Source organism: Micromys minutus, assembly GCF_963924665.1.
Source record: "Micromys minutus genome assembly, chromosome: 23".
Lineage (NCBI taxonomy): Eukaryota > Metazoa > Chordata > Mammalia > Rodentia > Muridae > Micromys > Micromys minutus.
The window spans coordinates 10,119,536-10,140,243 of NC_137958.1; the positions used below are offsets into that span (position 1 = coordinate 10,119,536).

The following is a 20,708-nucleotide window of genomic DNA, read 5'->3' on the forward strand; positions in this document are numbered from 1 at the left end:
ACTACTATTCTCAGTTGATCTACAAGGTATGTCTCTTTGCCAGGGTGCTGCCTTGCCTCAGATTAGAGAGCATCCCACCACTGGGGAGTGTGGCTTAGCTTTGCATCTAGCTTACATAAAGTCTCCAAGATACACTGAAACTTAGGTTCAGCTAAAAGATTAAAAATATATCTGGTTAAGTATTTCTAACATATATGCTTTGAATTTCTAAGAGACGAGAATACAAATGGTAGAAAATATCCATTATATCTTTCTATAGTAAAGGAAACACATTTTTCCTTGTAACCTTTGTTAACTCTTAAAATGAATTGAATTGGCGGTACATAGTGGGACTAAAAAGTATGGTTAGATTTTACCTTGGAAAATGAATTTTAAAAGTTTTTAATATATTTCCTTAAATAATTTAGATGCTAATTGAAATTATGCACTAATTCTTAGGTTACCAAAATAGCATAAGTCAGTCAAGGTACTTTTTAAATATTTGTATGATAGCATCATAAGATCACTTTACTTTGCATCTGACCTATACAAAAGAATTATTTTGAAAAATATGTGTCTGTTTTCCTGGTGGCTTTTCTTTTGTCATTAAGATAACTGTCTCCACGTTCTTTTGCTGTCCTTATGGCCTATCCTTCAGTTAGCCTTCCTCAGTCCACGCTGCTCATCAGCATTACTCTTGTGGCCTCCCCTTGCACTACACTATTATGTGCAGTCATTACAGGTGACACCAGCATTCCTTGGGGAGACTCAGCCGTAAATGACGAGTCGGTGGCATATGTAAGACTGAGAGAGATAACTGAAAGTGAACTGTGTTTGTTAGTGTATTCGGTACCTTTGCTATTATTTTTTCTCTTTTTGCTTCTTTTAGAGATCTTGGACAGTCCAGGTTCTCATATCTGAGACATAAATTGAAATTATAGATAGGTTAAAGAGAAATTCTGTATCTTCATATTTTAATGAAAATTAGAGGAACATTTAGCTACTTTTTGCAACTTAGTCGATTTTAAAACTGCTTTTTATTGGTTGTTGTGATGATGAAACCTGAGAATAGTTACAAATAATTAAGTATTACAAAAATTTGGTTCTTTATTTCAAAGCTGAATGCTCAAGCTGGGCCAAGTAGTCAAATGGATAACAACTTTCTATTTTGATAATCTCATGGCTGTGTGTGTGTGTGTGTGTGTGTGTGTGTGTGTGTGTGTGTGTGCGCGCGCGCGCGCGCGCGCGCGCGCGCTCACATTTGGAATTGAAGATGCTTCTGGATTATGTTTCTTGTAGCCTTGCTTTCTTGTGCTAAATATTCACAGAATTAGGTTTTAGCAAGGTCAATGCATATTTGCTCAGTAGCATATAATTTAAAATTTTTTGGTCTCCTGCAGCAGAATAATTTAAGTAATCCTCCAACACCCCCTGCCTCTCTTCCTCCTACACCACCTCCTATGGCTTGCCAGAAGATGGCAAATGGTTTTGCAACGACTGAAGAACTTGCTGGGAAAGCTGGCGTGTTGGTGAGCCATGAAGGTACGGCAATAGCATCCAAATTTTACCCCGCTGAAGGGTCTGCCTTTGAAAGCTGTGTATACTGACAAGTCTGCAGAACTGAACAGTTCCATCTGCATCTACTTTGTTCTACAGACTTTGACTCTGTTTGTTTGCTTCTGCAGTCACCAGAGCTTTAGGAGCGAAGCCTTTTCAGCTGCCTTTCAGACCTCAGGATGACTTGCTGGCTCGAACTATTGCTCAAGGTCCCAAGACAGTAGATGTTCCTGCCTCACTTCCAACACCACCTCATAATAATCATGAAGAATTAAGGTAGAATCCACTTTTTTAAGTGTGGGGTGTGTGTGTGTGTGTTGCCTGCATATATATCTGAATTCCACATATATACCTGGTGTCCGCAGAGGCCTATACTGTAGAGCAATGGGTTTCTGGAACTGAATTTCCGGGTTGTAAGCACTCTGTACACTACAATTAAACCTAGGTCCTCTGGAAGAGCAGCCAATGCTTTTAACCACTAAGCCATTTCTCCCAGCATCAGAAACTACTTTTTAAAAATTGGTTGCTTCTTTTAAAAATGTGCTTAGGATTTGGCAATAGCATATAAAGGCATTTAAGGTATAAAGTACTTTTAAATATAAACTGTCCAATGCATTGTTACTACTGAAGTGAAATTAGTTTAAGTCTTATATAATTTAAGCAGCATACACATCATAATAACTAAATAGACATTAATGATTATGGGAAAACTTCTACACAAAATATTTCAGAGGGTTTTTTTTTTTAAACTCTTCATGTGATTTCTTGGATTTCTTGATACGTGCAGATATCCAAAATGAGAGATCAATCAACCATCATAGATACCAGAGGCATCATTGAAAAGGGTAGCTCTAAGCTACAGGAAACTTATCACCAATTTCTATTAGTTCTTTGCCCCCAAGAGTCTTACTTGGACAATCAGCTTCCCTTAGTAGATAAATTTACTATCCAACCAGTTAATGGTATATGTGAACTTATTTAGAATTTTATTTCTTTGTGGGAAATCTAATGAATCCCTGTGTTCTGAGATGTCCATTTAATCTAAATCTCTTAATTTATTAATGAGAAAACATGTCACTCACTGTACAGAGCAGCAACAGGAGAGATGTTTCTGTAGCTACATGGAAGTATCACTCAGGTTTGGAATGTAGGGTCTCCTTTCTCTCTTACCTTAGAACCAAGAATCCCTAGCTGTGTCAATAGATGAATCTCTTTCCAGCCTGTGAGTGCATGTGGTAATCTGGCACAGGTGTCTGTTAATCCTTTACATGACTGCCCACAGCTTTTCAAGGTCTCCTTCTGTGTGAGTGGGAGGAGTGAGAGATGGAAGGTCCTTAGCCATGCTCCACACTTGAGGCCTCACCATCATCTAGCACTCCCTGGTGTGCTAGAGCCTTGGCTTTGTTTTTCACTGTTTTATTAATTAAGAGAATTGAGTGCCAACCACACCACAGTCACTGTTTTCTCTCATCCTGCCACTGTACTCAGCATGTGTATCTGTGGTTCCATGGAGGCTGACTTGTACAGTTCAACACAGCCTCCCTTAGTCTCAAAGATGTCAATCTACAGCTTTCTCAAAAGAATAGCCATTTGTACTGGTTTTTTTTTTTTTTAGGTAAACCTGTTTACTGTGTTTTCATAGTGGTGTAATAATAGATCCAGTTGCTGCTTTGTTGTTGCTGTTATTAAGAGTACTTACCTGTGGTAGGTGAGAAATCCCAGTGGAGTTGCACATTGTGATGTATATGTTCCTCTTTCAGGATTCAGGACCACTATGGTGACCGGGACACTCCAGATAGTTTTGTCCCCTCATCTTCTCCTGAGAGTGTGGTTGGTGTAGAGGTGAACAAGTACCCAGATCTGTCATTGGTGAAAGAGGAGCCTCCAGAACCTGTGCCATCCCCCATCATTCCAATTCTTCCGAGCATATCCGGGAAAAGTATGTTTAGCTTAGTCTACCAAGTTACTATTGTAAATATTTTGACTTTGGAAGCTATGAATATTCTTTTCTCCCCCTTTATTTAGATTCTGAATCAAGAAGAAATGACATAAAAACTGAGCCAGGCACTTTATTTTTTACTTCACCTTTTGGTTCATCCCCAAATGGTTCCAGATCGGGTCTTATATCTGTAGCAATCACCCTGCATCCTACAGCTGCTGAGGTAAAGGATGACATCATTTATGCTGTGCAGTGCGTGCCATTATAAACTTCTGTCAGTGATTTGAAAGGAAACAATGAGGGTAGCAGAACAGAAGAGAGGGGAGTTGCTCCAGGCATCCAGGCTGATCTTGAGTACTATTCAGTATGAGGCTAATTTGGACCTAAGCTAAGCAAAAGACTGGAGCTGAGAGTTTATGTGCTCCTGTAAAAGAATGTTTGCTTTGGAGAACTTTAGAAAAAAAAATTCCCATAACTGTGCATGTTATAAAAGTTAACCATTAGAAAACCATAGTCAATAAAAGCATTAGAAGCTTTCTACAGGCAGCTTGTGCCAACAGCACTAATGATCTATCAAGGATGTATTTGTTTTTAAAACTTCCAAGTTTTATAAAGATATTTATTGGAGATCAAACTTAGAGTATAATATATATATAATCTTTTAGTGGTCACCAAGTAGAGCCTTAGCTCTGTACTGCTGAGGACTGTGTTGCCCTTCTTGCTAGAGCTAGGCCTATCAGATACCAAGATATACACAAGCTTCTTGTGTGTAGATCTCAGTGCCAGTTGGAACTCTGAAGATCTATAGTTATGAAGGCTTTGAATATTAATTCATGAAAATAAATTTACTGTAGTTTAAATAAAAGTATTTGGTTTCTTTTGTACTGTATCATGAAGATGGCTTATCCTAAGTACTTGTTTCTCCTCAGTGACTCACTCTTCTAGGTGAGTGACACAGTGTTTACCTTTTGTTTTAGAACATTAGCAGTGTTGTGGCTGCGTTTTCCGACCTTCTTCACGTGCGAATTCCTAATAGCTATGAGGTTAGTAATGCTCCAGATGTTCCATCCATGGGTTTGGTCAGTAGCCACAGAGTAAACCCAGGTTTGGAGTATCGGCAGCATTTGCTTCTTCGTGGGCCTCCACCAGGATCTGCAAATCCTCCCAGATTAGCAACCTCTTACCGGCTGAAGCAGCCTAATGTACCATTTCCTCCAACAAGCAATGGTGAGCTAGTGAGCTTTTTGTTAACTCCCAATCCATTCTCGGTTAAAAAGTTATTCCTGCTCATTTTGAAATTTTGATTTACTTTTTAACAAGTAATAGGTGATGTGTTGGTGTGTAGTCTTTGATAAGATAACCTCTGACTTGTTTTCTGTGGTGTGATGTGAATTTTTATGCTCTGGCCTATGGCAATAAGACTGACTCTAACTCTCTGTTCAAGCTGCTCAAAGACTCAGCTTGCTGACCCTTTATCAAATTCTGTTCTTGGAATCCCTGAGCCACTTGCTGCAGTTGGCCTGCTCCATGTGGTGCAGATGAAGCCATAGATAGTGCCTTGCTTTTCTCTTCTGGGCTGCTATTGCTGTCAGTACCTCTGCGTGCCTTTGCACACCCTCTGTAGGGCATATTTCTTCCCACAGAAATGCCTGGGTCCCCATTCCTAAGAAGCAGCACATCTTCCTTATGCTTGCCATGAAATTGCTTTCCTTCCGAACACTGGCATCTTGCATGCCAGCCCCAATCCTCACCACCTTCTCATCCCCTGGATTCCTTATTTTTTGTCTTCCCTAAACTTATACTAGAATCTGGCTGTTTCTCGTCTTTTGAACTCTTTTTGAAAATTACCTCCTTGCAATCTTAGCTGCTGGCTGCTTCTTTCTTGGTTTTCCTGCCATTTTCTGCCTTGACTTCCAATCCTCTACCCCAGGAGATTCCCTCAAGTGTAACTTGCTCTTCTGAGCTCTCGGGCCTTGTTCACAGGACACCTTGTCTGTCACTCTCTGAGGCTGTAAATCACGAGTCATCTGTTGCTCTTTATTTCCGATAGACCTTGCAGTGTCACCTCACCTGTGCCCTCCTGATGCACTGTAGACAGTTGAGGATCTTGGCGCTTGCTTATTGATTCTTCTTTGTTAGCTTCCTTTTTCAGCTATTTGGGAGTAGGTGTTTTATTTGTACTTCATTGTCAAATATTAGATGCCCTGCCACCAGAGCTTAGAAAATTTTTATTAGAGCATAATAGAAAGTAAGTCAGTGATTCATGTTGTAATCGATTGACATTGTTTAATTTTCTATTGTGTGCTACCTGTATTTTTGGTCATTTTTAATCGCTAACAAAAGTCCATTCCTTAGGTCTTTCTGGATATAAAGATTCTAGTCATGGTATAGCAGAAGGTGCATCACTCCGACCACAGTGGTGTTGTCATTGTAAAGTGGTTATTCTTGGAAGTGGTGTACGGAAGTCATCCAAGGATCTGACCTTTGTGAGCAAGGTACTTTACTGTTCTTCTCATGACCCAGCCCTGACTCTGTTTTTGCCAGTGACTTCTGCATCAGGACAAAGTGATTCATGGCATATGATAGACAGTCATATAGTAGATGAGCTCATCCTCTAACCAAATAGCTATATCAGATGGTTAAATTATTTACAAGGAGCACATTTATAGAATACAGTGGAATATGGACAGTGTAGTTTCTGCTTTTTTTTTTTTTTTTCCTTTCAAACTCTGTTTCTCTATCTAGCCCTGGCTGTCCTAGGCCAGGCTGACTTTGAACTCACAGAGATCTACCTCTCTTTGCCTCCAAAGTGCTGGGATTAAAGCCATGTACCACCATGTCCAGCTCTGCAGTAGTTTTTAGGGTGAATATTGGGACAGTGTCATCACAGTTGGAAGATAGAGAACACTCACTTTGAATATCACCTGAGATAGTAGTTTGTGGGGTGCTGGTTTCATTAGATTGTGTCTTGCTGTGGTCCCACACATTTCCTTTTGCTTTTCAGGGTTCCCGAGAGAACACCAAAAGGATGGAAAAGGATATTGTCTTTTGTAGTAATAACTGCTTTATTCTTTATTCATCAACTGCACAAGCAAAAAATTCAGATAACAAGGTAAAGTGAAGAGAGTATATAAGGATTTCTGCTTTGGGGGTACAGACCCCTCAAGAGAGTGCCTATAGCGAATCCTAGTAAGATGGTGCTTCATGACAGACATGCCTGAAATAGCCTTCAGCTCTATTTTTTCCCTATTCAATACCCTATTTGACAAAAGTAAAAAGGTTCAAATTACATTTTAGCACCCATTTCTTTATCTAGTGGCATTGAGGGTTGAATGTAGGCCTATCCGTGATAGCCACCTGCTTTGCCACTACATTATATCCTGTGCCTCTTTTAATGTTTACTATTGAGCTTCATTCGTAGTCCTTCTGCCTTAGTCTGGTGTGACACTCCACCAACACACACATGTGCGCACACACACAAGCATACACACAAACACATGTCTGCATTTCTATCTTGTTTTTATTTTGAGAAAATTTTTTTAAAAAATTGTCTCGGACTTCAGAGTGTTGTGATTTTTTTAAAAAATTTATATATTTATTATATATGAGTACACAGTAGCTGTCTTCAGACACACCAGAAGAGGGCATCAGATCTCATTACAGATGGTTGTGAACCACTATGTGGTTGCTGAGATTTGAACTCAGGACCTCTGGAAGAGCAGTTGGTGCTCTTAACCACTGAGCCGTCTCTCCAACCCCCAATGATACAGTTATTTGAAGGAAAATTTTTCCTGTAAAGCTGCTTCAATATGATTTCATTAATATGCCTTTCACCAAAGAGTACTCACCAAACAAACTACTTTTTAACATGTATCAGTCCCTGGTATATTAAAATTCAAATTGACAAATTTAGGCTTTTAATTGAAATTAATTCTTAGAGAATAGGAATGGGTTTTCATCATGTAGTGATACATGGGGTGGTCTACTCTGGATTTAACCCTGAGCCACCTTCAGGAGGAGGATATGAGCAGAGGGCATGACACTCTGTTCCGTAGCTGAGAGGTGCTGGTACTTTTCTCCTAGCCCGACTCCTTGAGTAGCTGAGAGGCTGAGTGTTCAGGTGACTCACTTGCTGTCAGGGTGGTCCTCTCTTCTGTTTCTCATGGCAACTGATCATTGATTTGGGGTGTGTGTGTGTGTGTGTGTGTGTGTGTGTCCTCCCGAGAAAGTCTGGAGAATAGTCCAGATTATGACTGTAGGAAAGGCATGGGGCCCCTTGCCTTTTACCTTCATCAGCTTCTGTTACTCCTACATAATCATCCTCAGTATTAAGGTCAAATTGTTGTGCTTAAAAACTTACTTATCTTTGCCTGCCCCCTTAGACCATTAAACTTCTCACCATCAGTAGATTTGCTTTATGGGCAGGTGAATACCTCCTATTTCTCACAAGTTTCTTTTTGTTGCCCAGGAATCCCTTCCGTCACTGCCACAGTCCCCTCTGAAGGAGCCTTCCAAAGCGTTCCACCAGTATAGCAACAACATCTCTACGTTGGATGTGCACTGTCTCCCTCAGTTCCAGGAAAAGGTTTCCCCTCCTGCATCACCTCCCATAACCTTCCCTCCAGCCTTTGAAGCAGCCAAAGTAGAGTCCAAGCCTGATGAGCTCAAGGTGACGGTCAAGTTAAAGCCTCGGCTGAGGACTGTTCCTGTCGGGCTTGAAGACTGTAGACCACTGAATAAAAAGTGGAGAGGAATGAAGTGGAAAAAATGGAGCATTCATATTGTCATCCCCAAGGGGACCTTTAAACCACCTTGTGAGGATGAAATAGATGAGTTTCTAAAGAAATTGGGCACTTCTCTTAAACCTGACCCTGTACCCAAAGACTATCGAAAGTGTTGCTTTTGTCACGAAGAAGGTGATGGACTAACAGATGGACCAGCAAGACTGCTCAACCTTGACTTGGACCTCTGGGTCCACTTGAATTGTGCTCTGTGGTCCACAGAGGTCTATGAGACACAGGCTGGTGCCTTAATAAACGTAGAACTAGCGCTGAGGAGAGGACTACAAATGAAATGTGTCTTCTGTCATAAGACAGGTGCCACCAGTGGATGCCACAGATTTCGGTGTACCAATATTTATCATTTTACTTGCGCTACTAAAGCACAATGCATGTTTTTTAAGGACAAAACAATGCTTTGTCCCATGCACAAACCAAAGGGAATCCACGAGCAAGAGTTAAGTTACTTTGCAGTCTTCAGGAGGGTCTATGTGCAGCGAGATGAGGTACGGCAGATTGCTAGCATCGTGCAGCGGGGAGAGCGGGACCATACCTTTCGTGTTGGGAGCCTCATCTTCCACACCATTGGTCAGCTGCTTCCACAACAGATGCAAGCATTCCACTCTCCAAAAGCACTCTTCCCAGTGGGCTATGAAGCCAGCCGCTTATATTGGAGCACTCGCTACGCCAACCGTCGCTGCCGGTACTTGTGCTCCATTGAGGAGAAAGATGGGCGGCCCGTGTTTGTCATCAAGATTGTAGAGCAAGGCCATGAGGACCTGGTCTTAAGTGATTCATCACCAAAAGGTAGGATCTACTTATGTGCTATTGTCGGGCCAGTGGCTCTCCATGTCAGTGTCTCTGTTTTGTCTGTGATGGTTTCATGAAGATCCTTTACTTGTCAGTGCAGATATTAAGCCTCTTTGTTGGATGCTGGGTTAGTGCACCTAGTTTGCTCTGTAGTTTATACAGGTTTGAGCAGAAGAGGTGGCACCTTGGACCCCAGTCAAGGTCAGAACAAGAAAGCAGGGACCATATCGTAAAGCATTGTTATGATTTAGTCCTATCTCAGCTTCAGATTTAAAGCTGGGAATTACAAACTTCATTTTGTATTACTGGGCATTTTTATTTTCAGTTTTAGTGATGTAGAAAGTACTAAAGAACTTTGCAAATGTTTTCATAGCTTTTAAAAACTAGAGCAGTCCAAAAGTATTTTGAAAAACTGATCCATTCTGTGTTTTAATTCTCATATGAGGGAATGCCTATCTGTAGCCATTGCTAATTGAATTATTCCTTTTTAATAGTGTATTTTTTTGTTTTATATCCAATTGAATTCACTAATTTCTTTCATGTTCACTGTTTGTCCTTATGGTGGCATTATTTTCCTCCAGATATTGTTGAATCTTTGAAATAAGTTGCTGCCATTTGACAAACACATTTGTTATATTGCTGCCCAGATTTTATTTGAAAATTAATTAATAGGTCTTTATGAGTGACTCTTCTTTATCCTCTCTTGGTTTTATACTGTGTCTAGTTCTTTGTTTGTTTAGCTAAAAGAAAATTAATCATAAAAATTTTTTTGTTCATATATAGATGTTTGGGATAAAATTTTGGAGCCTGTGGCATGTGTGAGAAAAAAGTCTGAAATGCTGCAGCTTTTCCCGGCGTATTTGAAAGGAGAAGACCTGTTTGGCCTGACAGTCTCTGCAGTAGCACGAATAGCTGAATCAGTAAGTCCTGTCATGTGTGAACATGGGCTTGTTTCCAATCCAGCATGTCCACAGTACTGCCTACAGAGCCCTTCCTACTCTCAGGACATGGAACTTGAGTGTGGGTGGTCAGTTGGTGAGCTTAGTATCAAATTTCTCAGAGGAGCAGCTTGTGTCATCTGTCCCGTTACAGATTTTACCCTCTTTTCCTGACATTCTCTTTCCCTTGTCCTACTGTGTGGTCCCAGAGAGCTATAGAGTGCAGCAGCACTGACTCAGTCTTCTCTGAACGTAGGTGTGTTTGTCAGTATACCAATAGAGAAATGCATGTCACTAGAACTGTGTTCTAGAGCCAGACCTATAATCCCACACACTTAGGATGCTGAAGTAGGTGTAGAAGTTGAAGATCAGCCTGGGCAACCTACTGAGACCCTGTCACAGAACTTTTAAAAAGTAAGAAGAGCATTAAGGCTCTAGGTCAGTAGTGCAGTGCTGGCCTTGAAAGCTTGAAGGCTAGGTGGGATTCTCCAGACTACAAAAGAAAGGGAAAAAAACAAAAAACTGTAGAACTGAAGAGAAGCTGGCTCATCATTCAGAGGCACTGTCATAAGCCTGACAACCTCAGCCCAATATAGCTCAACTCCCATAACTCACCTCTTACCTCCAAGTCACCACAGCACTTGGCACACTCTCCTTTCTCTGTATAAACATATACAGGAATAAATGGAAAATTGGAAAAATGAAAAAATTCAGAGGAAACTTTGAAATATCAATTACTTTCAAGTAGATCTCAATTTACCACCAAAACTGCTAGAACAGTGAGTGACAGCCTTGTGTCGTGATCACATTGGACAGAAGTGAGAGGAGATCCAGAAACTAAACCCCAGAGATGACCTCCCGCTGCTCTGAGTTCTTAGCATCCAGACAAACACATTCATTGCGTTGTGACTGCTTCTTCCTCACTCTAAACTGAAGCATCCGATCTGTCACATACAGCAGCTTTGGCTGGTGTATTAGTTCTGGAGTTAATCTTCTTCACAAGATAAAGGGGTCTGGGCTTACCAAGTTTTGTTTTGATATTGGATTTATACATCTATCAAATAGTTATGATTGTAGCCTCATTATTAAAAAGGACACTGACTGGGAGGAAAACACAAAAACCCTATCTCGATTGTTTTCACCCCGGTCCTGGCTGGAGATTATATCTTTGATCAGATGAGTTACCCTTTTGTGTATTTCTCTTTCTTTTTTAGCTCCCTGGGGTTGAGGCATGTGAAAACTACACCTTCCGATATGGCCGTAATCCTCTCATGGAGCTTCCCCTTGCCGTTAACCCCACAGGTTGTGCCCGTTCTGAACCTAAAATGAGCGCCCATGTCAAGAGGTTTGTGTTAAGGTATCTTGTTTCATCTTCACATAGTACAGCCCAGGGTTTCTAGGCACCGTAGTGGGATTTGTGCTTGATTTGTCTGCTGCTTACAAACCCTGCTGTCTCTGGCTGTGTATGTGCCTGACAACTTCAGAAGATGCTCTGTGTCTCTGCTAGGCAGCTTTCTGTGTCTGTCAGTAAAACTTTTAATTGGCATGGCTTTCACATTAATCAGAGGTGTCTTCAGTTGTCCTTTTTTATTGTCCTGTTGCTGCATCATCATCTGTAGGCCTCACACCTTGAATAGCACCAGCACTTCAAAGTCGTTTCAGAGCACAGTCACTGGAGAGCTGAATGCTCCCTACAGTAAGCAGTTCGTCCACTCCAAGTCATCACAGTACCGGAGAATGAAGACTGAATGGAAATCTAATGTGTATCTGGCCCGGTCTCGGATCCAGGTAAGGAATGAAGTCGAGTCAGATCTCAAGATGCAGATGTCCAGTAGGAAAAGCTACTGCACATTGGGTACAGAGATAGAATCAGGTCTGCTTGTTTGTTTGTTTGTTGTGTGGTACTGTGATTTGAACCTAGCATCTTGTATGTACTAAGCCAGTGCTTTACCACTAAGCTAATCCCAACCCTGGAATCATGCTTTGAGAGTTGTGTTCCGCCCTGTCAGTTTTTAACAGGAAGACTCTGGTTTGTAGCCTTAGAACTTGGTCCTGGACCTCAATTAGAAAGCAGGCCTTGTGAATCCACATCTTAATATCTTGTTAAAGGCTGTGAGAGACATGTTGCACCGGATTTTGCATTATTTTTGAGAATTATTCACTAGCACAGGTGTAAAATAACTAAGCGCCAGCACTAGAAGATAGAGCCAGGTAGATCAGGAGATCAGGGCTGCTCTGTCGTCAGCAATACTGGCTAAATTCATGTGACATTGCAGATTTGGAAGCTATATCATTTTAGCACTGACTTTTTGTAAACTCATTGTACATTTCTGGTACAGTGCCAGGAGTAGATACTCCTGTAATGCTGCCCTTTGACAAAGCATTGGAAATTAACCTATAGTCTTCAACTATGGTCTGAATGTTGATGTGTCTAATCAGCAACTCTCTTGTCACAGATTGAAACTTTTGTCAAATTCTGCAGTCCCTGAACTCATATTGTTAAGTAGTGTCTATCCATGCCTAAGTCGGCCTCAGTATTTCAGATCCACTTACCCATAAAATTCTGTTACTTCACCCATCCTTCTCCAAGTTTCAGCCTCTTCCTGGAAACCAGTTTGTATGTACAGTAGAGATTTCCTCCAAGTTTAGTGCAGGTGCTTTCCTCCTAACTAGTAGTTTTTAAAATCTTTTAAAATCTTCTTGTTCTTAGACATTTTGCAAATGTGCCTAGCAGAAGGCTCTTTATACTTTTTTCTCTTGATGAGTCCTTTAAGTCTGGAGCGCTGTGACCATCAGGCTGAACGTCACCTGTCAATAAAAAAGCTGATGGCCAATGAGCTGAGGCAGGAAGGGAGAGGATTCTGGCAAGTAGTCAGTGAATAAAAGGAGATGCAGGGAGAGATTCCAAAGAGAGTTGAGTGAGATGCTGGGGAAACACTGAGGAAGAAGCATGTTGGGACTGAAGGAGAGGTAATGATCCATGTGGTAGACACAGAATAGTTTGAAACTATGACTACAGGTGTAACTCTCCAGACTCTCAGCATCAGCTGTGAGTCCTGATGTTGACAGGCCTGTGTCTTGACCTAGATTGACAGCTGCCTTCTTTATGGTTCCTTTCCTACTTCTGATTTTGGTTTCCTTGGTTTTTGCTCTTCTGAAATGTCTTCTACTTTACCTGCTGATCTTTACTTTTTAGCAACCAGCTATGAGCTCTTCACTCCTGATCATTTTGATTCCTCTTGTTTCATGGCCTTTTTTCTCTGCTGTGACCCTCTGTCAGATTCTATTGACATGTTAGTGCCCTGTCTCTGCAGCTTCCAATTGCTTCTCTCCTCACTTGCAGTTTTAGATATTAAAGAGTGCTCATTCTGTGCCTGTTACCACTCTTAAGGAATGCTCTTAGTGGGATCTTGACTGTATCTTCAATTTATACCTCAGTCATTTTTAAATGTTGTTTGTCACTGTACACACACGCATGCATAGGGTGGAGGTAGTTCCAGGAGGCAGTGCTTTCCTGGTTCTGAGGTGCAGTAACTGCCCTGGTTTCTCACCATTCCTGTCTGCTCACTTCTGCAGTGACTGTGACAATGGCAGTAGTGCTAATATCTTAGGGACACATTTATAGAAATAGAATCATATTATCTGTACTCACCTTTCCCACTGACACAGAGCTCTCTACATTAACTGAGTCTCTGTCACATTCTCAGGAAGTTGTGTGATGCTTCACAGTGATGAAGTGTGATTGCACATTGCACAGCCACTGACTGGGTCTCTACCTCATAACAAACACTGTGCCATCCTGTTAACATATTTCCCCAGAAGGCCCTAGTTGCTGGTTTCCTCGTGAAGTCTGTGACTCTATTCTGATTTCCTCTTGTGTAGTAGGTGCTCTCTCCTTTTCACATTTTATCAGCTCAGCAGGCATACACTGACACTGAGATTTGTCTAAAGAATATATCTCATTTTTATTTATGTCTGCATGTGAGTACGCTCGCTGTGTAAGAATGCGTGTCCACAGAGCTCAGGAGAGGGCATTGGGTCCCTGGAGCTGGAATTAAAGGCTTTTGTAAGCTGCTTTGTGGGTACTGGGAGCTGACTGAACTCAGTTCCCCTGGAACAGAAAGAAGTGTTGTAACCACAGAGCCATCTCTCCAGCCTCTTGACACTGAGCATAATTAACAGCTCCTGACTTCCGGCATCTTCTCATGACTGGCTTTTGGACTTGCCTTTTTGAGAATTATGTGTTTTATGACCTTTGTCTGTTTTTTAGTTTATACTGGCTTGTAGGGTTAGGCATACCAGAACTCCAGTATCTTTTATTTTTACAAAGCTTTTTTTTTTTTTTTTTTTTTTTTTTTTGCTTTGTTTTTTATATAGACAAGCATACAAGTTTATATCATCTCTGTATACACACTTAGGTTGTATTCTTCTAGTATTTTATCTATACAAACAACTTCAATTTTTTAACGCTCTTTTGTTGTATAGTCAATAATTATAATGCTATTTAGCATACAATACACTTTGCTAAGCTGAATCTTGTAGCCATTGCTATCACCATACTGTAGGTTCTCGTGCACAGTTTGGAGTGCTTGCTTATGCTGACCCAAATGGCACTGATGTGCACTCACACTCTTCTTATCTTCTGGTTTGTTCACATCTTAGTCACACCTGGAACCAACCAAACTGAAGTCAACAATATGCTTGTATTGTTGACTTGACAACTCCTTACTATGAGCTCCAGTAAGGAGCCTCTGGCAGAGTCCACAGGGAAGACTTGATTTTCATTTCTCCTTTTCCCCATAGTTTCTCCCCTGGACAGAATTAAAAACACAAACCCAAACTGGGGCTAATAAAATGCAGATCATCTATAAACATTGTATTTATTTACTTAAGTATGATATTTCCCCACACCTTTGTTTACTGCCACCTCTAAGATAGTACAAGACTTGCCCGGCACTGGTATAGACAGCATGAGCTGCCAAATAAGGCTTCAATGTGTTAGCCAGTTCAGGTTTTCTGTCATCCAGCCATTCAGGATGCTGAGGCAGAAGGATCACAAGTTCAAGGACTGTGTGACCAACTTAGTAAGATCTTATTCCAAACCACTAAGAGCTGGGAATATATTTTCAAGGCTTTACTAGCACATGAGAAGCCCTAGAATCAATCAATAGCTTGCTAGTGGTCGGCATCCTCAGAATTTTTTTATTGGGAAAAATTCCAAAAACTGAATTGTTTCCACCTTTCCGGATACTAGAACAAAGTAATGTCTTCTGTTTTGCTATAGTGCTATATTCTATTACTTCTAGGAAACTCAGTCAGATCTAAAACAACTTTGTGGTAGTCATAACTCCTTACAGTTCTCCCTCTTCCTGTTGAATGTTGGGGCTAACTTTATACAGAAGGTACTGCTTACTGCTTGATGGTATTTCAGCAACCACAGTGGAAAATGCAGCCAGCCGGACCACAGTAGCATTTATAGATTGTCTTAATCCATTTGGTGTTGCTGGTGTAGGCTATTGCAAGTGGGCAGCTTGTTTACTTGGCTCACTGTACTGGTGGTGCAGTGACCAGTGCTGAGCAGCCACATGTGGTGAGGTCCTTCCTGTGGTGGTATACAGAGTGAAAGGAGGAACGGAGAGAAGGTCACCTTCCTGGGAGGGCAGTCATTCAAAGACAGTCAACACTCTCACCTTCGTCCCAATAAGCCAGGCCTAAGGACAGTGGAAAAGGACACCGGAGCAGTGTAATGGTGCTAGAGTTGAAAGGAGCACTAAACCCTAAATATGGCTTTTCATAAGACTCCAAGGGCAGTGCATTTTGATGAAGAAAATAAAGGTCTGCCAGGTATATTGAAATGTTTGCTTACGATCCCTTTTTCTTCCACTTAGGGCCTGGGCCTGTATGCTGCTAGAGACATTGAAAAACACACCATGGTCATTGAGTACATTGGAACGATTATTCGAAATGAAGTTGCAAACCGGAAAGAGAAGCTTTACGAGTCTCAGGTATAAACTGACCACAGGCCGACCTCTGAAGAGCACAGCCGTGTGCTCAGTATGAACAGAAGCCACCCTGCAGTCTCTATAGCCCCTTTCTTTGCTTCACCACCATCTTTCTGCAGCTACTGTTACTTGCTCATATGTAACTACAGATTACTGCCCCTAGTTCATTATAAATGCATCAGGTGTGTCTGTCGGTTACAAGAATGTGACCAGGGTGCTTCCAGCACAGACTGAGTGTGAGGGGAGGGAGATTCAGATCACCCTGATGACTACCTGCCTTCTCTTTAGAACCGAGGTGTGTACATGTTCCGCATGGACAATGACCACGTGATTGACGCCACACTTACAGGAGGGCCTGCAAGGTGAGGCAGGAAGACCATGGCCCAGAGGGCTCTGCTAGGGTAGGAGTATTCCCACTGCGGCTGGGCAGCGGAGCTTTGTTACCACAGCCATAGAAACAGTCAGTTTCCTCTGTGTGGGAAGCTCTTCATCGTTGTCACACTGAGTCTTCTGATGTGTCCTGCAGATACATCAACCACTCCTGTGCCCCTAACTGTGTGGCTGAAGTTGTGACCTTTGAGAGAGGACACAAGATTATCATCAGCTCCAACAGGAGGATCCAGAAAGGAGAAGAGGTAAGTGGAGGAAGGGCGTGCTGTTGTCTGTGCTGGTGTAGCAGTTTCTGGCCTGCAGCTGTCACCACGTCACGATTAGGAACTTCTCTTCAGCCCAGAACTTTGCATCTGTTAATATTTCAGACATTCAAATGCTAGCTTTTTCCATGTGGCTTAGGATCTTCCTTTCTTTGTCCCTTAATCTGGACAGTCTGACAACCCCCTTTTCAAGATGATGCCTGTCACTGGCAGTCACGGGGACTTGATAATTCACATAATACATTATTGTAAGGGCTATAGGTACAAGTTTGGGAAGCCATATGTTCCCAACTGCTCATATGCACACTTAGAAAATTTCATATCATATATATATAATGTGTGTGTGTATTTGTTATGTCTTTAAAATGTTTTGTGTAGGATGAGACATGTTTCTTAGTAGCTCACAGAGATAACTTTGGTCTAGCTCTTCACTGACCCTAATGATTATTATCCTTAATTGTCCCATTTATATGTCTCACCCTGGCTTTGACACATGGCATCAGCACCTTGAATTTAGTGCTCTAAATCTGGAATTAGTATCCAGTTCAAAGCTCTTGGGAAGTCACGTGTGTTCACTGTGATGAAGCCCCATGCTTCTGTAGGCAGTGTGAGATCACATCTATTTACTTGGTCTTTGTAGAACTTGTCTTTAGGATTAGGAACATACTTATATGACTCGTAGGACATGCCTTGCAGAGCAGTCTAGTAACTGCCCTGTGTGTGTCTTGTATACATCCTTCAGTATTGCCAATACTGTTAACTCAGTAAACACCTGACAGAAGAGGTGCCTTCTTTTCCCAGTGCAGCTGCTCCACAACAGGTCCAATTTTTTCCTTCCTGTGCAGTCCCTGAGATGAGTTAGGAAAGATCCAAGAGAATACTGTTCCCCCACTTGGCTTTATGGGGTTGAGGGGACAGAGGTGTAATGCTTACTTGGTGGGAGTCATGCTTCTTTCCAACCACCCAGTTGCTTGGCCTTTGCATGTTGATCCAAAAACAGCTTTTTCTCTAAGGAGAGCACTAGCTAGCTTCCTTGAGCCAAGTATGCATGGCCATGTTTGAGATGCAGATGCAAAATACCCACAGTGGGAAGATGGGGTCGACTTTTGCCATCACAGGACCAAAGAATGTTCTTGGTCTGTGCATTCAGTAGTTCCAGATGCTGCCTAAAGAGGGGTTTGGGATTGGTGGAGATAAACATTGAAACTCCATGCTAGAGTCACAAGGATGTTAGGCCAGGTACAGTTGTTGGTAGTAAAAGCAATGGCGGGGATTTTGATCATTTTTATGATAGATTCGCAGTGTTCCATCTCTCCATGGTGACATGGAGGACCTTTGAGTAGAGGTAGCTTCTTTAATGGCTTCTGTCTGCATGAGGAAAAGAAGGGGAAAGCCATGATGTTGACAAGGGCCAGTTCATCTGTCCAAACCAGGGAGCCATCTCTGGTGTGAGGGAGTATTGGTCCTCATCTCACCCAGAGTGGTGGAGAGAACACTTAGAAGTCATGCTCAGCACATCCAGATCACCTTCCCTCAAAACTACCCCACGCCCCAAGGTCTGATGGAACCTAAACAGACCAGAGAGAGGGAGAGGGAGAGAATGGCACTGCCCTGCCTCACACTGTCTCTTTGCCATGGACAGCTCTGCTATGATTATAAGTTTGACTTTGAAGATGACCAGCACAAGATCCCATGTCACTGTGGAGCGGTGAACTGCCGGAAGTGGATGAACTGAATGCATTCCTTGCTATCTCACCGGGTGGCTCGTCCCTAGGAAGAGGCGACTCAACACTTCATTGGATTTTGCAGACAGAAAGATATTTTTGTTTTCTGACTTTTTGAGAAACAGCTTCTGGGAGCTCTGATTCCTCAGCCCTTGTCTGAAGGTAGCACAGCACAGAGGAGCCAGCTAGGCTGCCTTGCTGTACACTGAGGTCAGCAGAGTCACAGAATGGTCCAGCACTTTTTTTTTCTTTTTTTTCCTTTTTATTTCTTTTGTTTCCTTGTGGGTGGGTTTTGTTTTGTTTTGTTTTGTTTAGTCTCACTAAGGAGAAACTTATACTGGGGCAAAGAGCCGATGGCTGCCCTGCCCCAGGGTGGGGGCCTTCCTATGAATGTAAGACTGAAATCACCAGCGAAGGGGGCTGTCCAGAGTGCTGGCCACGCCTTACTGACAGGGGCAGGCCCTCAGTTTAACTAAAGTGGACACCACTGATCAAGGAATGTACTGAGATGACTTCCTTAGGGATAGAGCTAAGGGATAATAACTTGCACTAAATACATTTGAATACTTGATTCCATGAGTCAGTTTATTGTAGTTTTTGATTTCTGTAAAATAAGAGAACCTTTTTGTATTTATTATTGAATAAGTGAATGAAGCTATTTTTAAATAAAAGTTAGAAGAAAGCCAAGCTGCTGCTGTTACCTGCAGAACTAACAAACCCTGTTACTTTGTACAAATATGTAAATATTTTGAGAAAAACAGTATAAAAATAGTTATTGACCAAATGCTACCAGGCGCTGCAGCAGCTCGGGTGCTTATAACCGTGGTAGGGATGTTACAATATAATTTTGTGTTATTAAATATGCCATTATAATTATGTAACAACCAAAATTTTGCCCATCTGCCCGGGCTTTTTGGAAACTGTCTTAGTGCTTGTTTTCTACACCTGACTGCTGACAGCAGTGCGTGTGCTACACCTACAACTTTATAGCTGTTGGTGATTCAGACTAACGTTTCATATTATATTGTTGCATCCCTACTTCTTCAGTCAGGTTTTTTTGTGCTTACAATTTGTGATAACTGTGAATAACGGCTTAAACACAAACCCAAATGGAGGCTGAATTTTTTCTTCAGCAAAAAAGTAGTTTTGATTAGAACTTTGTTTCCAACCTCACAGAATCATGTAAACATAGTCATGTAGCAGGGACCTAACCAACTCCTTAGCCTTCTATTTAACATAAAAATGGGGGAAAAAAGAGATGGAGAGAGTGAGAGATGTGATTATGCTCCAGCTGCAGGACTCTGGCAATAGGGTTTTTCGAAGATGTAATTTTAAAATGTGTTTGTATGAACCTATTTGTTTACATTTCTTTAATAAAAAACACACTGTTTTGTGTTTGCTTGTAGAAACTTAATCAGCATTTGAACCAGGTTAGCTTTTTATTTTGTACTTAAAATTCTGGTACTGACACTTCACAGGCTAAGTATAAAATGAAGTTTGTGTGCACAATTGGGGTGGACTGTGAGCTGTGGGACATTCAGTGACTTGGCTCTCAGCTTGTAATGTATATGGCATGATGTATTTTTATCTTACAGAATAAATCAATTGTATATATTTTTCTCTTGATAAATAGCTGTATGAAATTTGTTTCCTGAATATTTTTCTTCTCTTGTACAATACTCTGACATCCTACCAGTATTTGTCCTGCCGAGTTTTGTTGTTTTCTGTTCTGTATAATAGTATCTAATGTTGGCAAAAATTGAATTTTTTGAAGTATACAGAGTGTTATGGGTTTTGGAATTTGTGGACACAGATTTAGAAGATCACCATTTACAAATAAAATATTTTACATCTACGGAATGTGCACTGTGTTCTCTGAGGGCTGTGGTCATGGTTATCTGTCAGAAGGGCTAACCTGGATGTGTGGATGGAAACCCAGCATGCTCCCTGTGGGCTCCCCTCCCTCAGTCAGATATGAGAGAACTCAGGGTTGCACCACAGCAGATTAAAGATCATTCTTCATGCTATTTGCTTGCTTAAAGCCTGTTCTTGTTTCTGTTCATTGGTTTGTGTCTGAGATGAAGTCTTCCTGGGCTGCCTGAGCTCAAGCAGCCTTCTCCCCTCGTCTGTCTGTGTGCTGCTGCTGCTGCGGCGTCACTTAGATGGAGTTGGTTTTGTTTCATTTTCCCTCCTTCAGGCCACTTTTCAGTTTTCCTCTGTGGTAGGGATCTGTCAGACTGACTGGACAGAACATTTAACTTAATATATCTGCAAGAGGCAAGCATTGTGGCACACACCTTGAATCCGAATAAAGCAGGGGGATTTTGA

At 41.6% G+C, this 20,708-nt stretch overlaps 1 protein-coding gene across 1 annotated transcript in view; it reads left to right on the plus strand.

The window, feature by feature from the left end:
- KMT2C (lysine methyltransferase 2C) overlaps positions 1–20,222 on the plus strand; it is a gene marked incomplete at its 5' end in the record, with an annotated part of 192,527 nt that extends 172,305 nt beyond the window's left edge. The window contains 15 exons of the mRNA XM_080936200.1: positions 1,380–1,521; positions 1,665–1,812; positions 3,297–3,475; positions 3,562–3,698; positions 4,453–4,702; positions 5,831–5,970; positions 6,480–6,587; positions 7,944–9,060; positions 9,847–9,983; positions 11,216–11,358; positions 11,621–11,789; positions 15,890–16,006; positions 16,292–16,365; positions 16,530–16,638; positions 18,299–20,222. Coding sequence (XP_080792326.1) covers positions 1,380–1,521; positions 1,665–1,812; positions 3,297–3,475; positions 3,562–3,698; positions 4,453–4,702; positions 5,831–5,970; positions 6,480–6,587; positions 7,944–9,060; positions 9,847–9,983; positions 11,216–11,358; positions 11,621–11,789; positions 15,890–16,006; positions 16,292–16,365; positions 16,530–16,638; positions 18,299–18,391 — 3,063 coding nt within the window. The 3' untranslated portion in view covers positions 18,392–20,222. The remainder of the gene's footprint in view (positions 1–1,379; positions 1,522–1,664; positions 1,813–3,296; positions 3,476–3,561; positions 3,699–4,452; positions 4,703–5,830; positions 5,971–6,479; positions 6,588–7,943; positions 9,061–9,846; positions 9,984–11,215; positions 11,359–11,620; positions 11,790–15,889; positions 16,007–16,291; positions 16,366–16,529; positions 16,639–18,298) is intronic.
- Between the last annotated feature and the right edge of the window lie 486 nt (positions 20,223–20,708).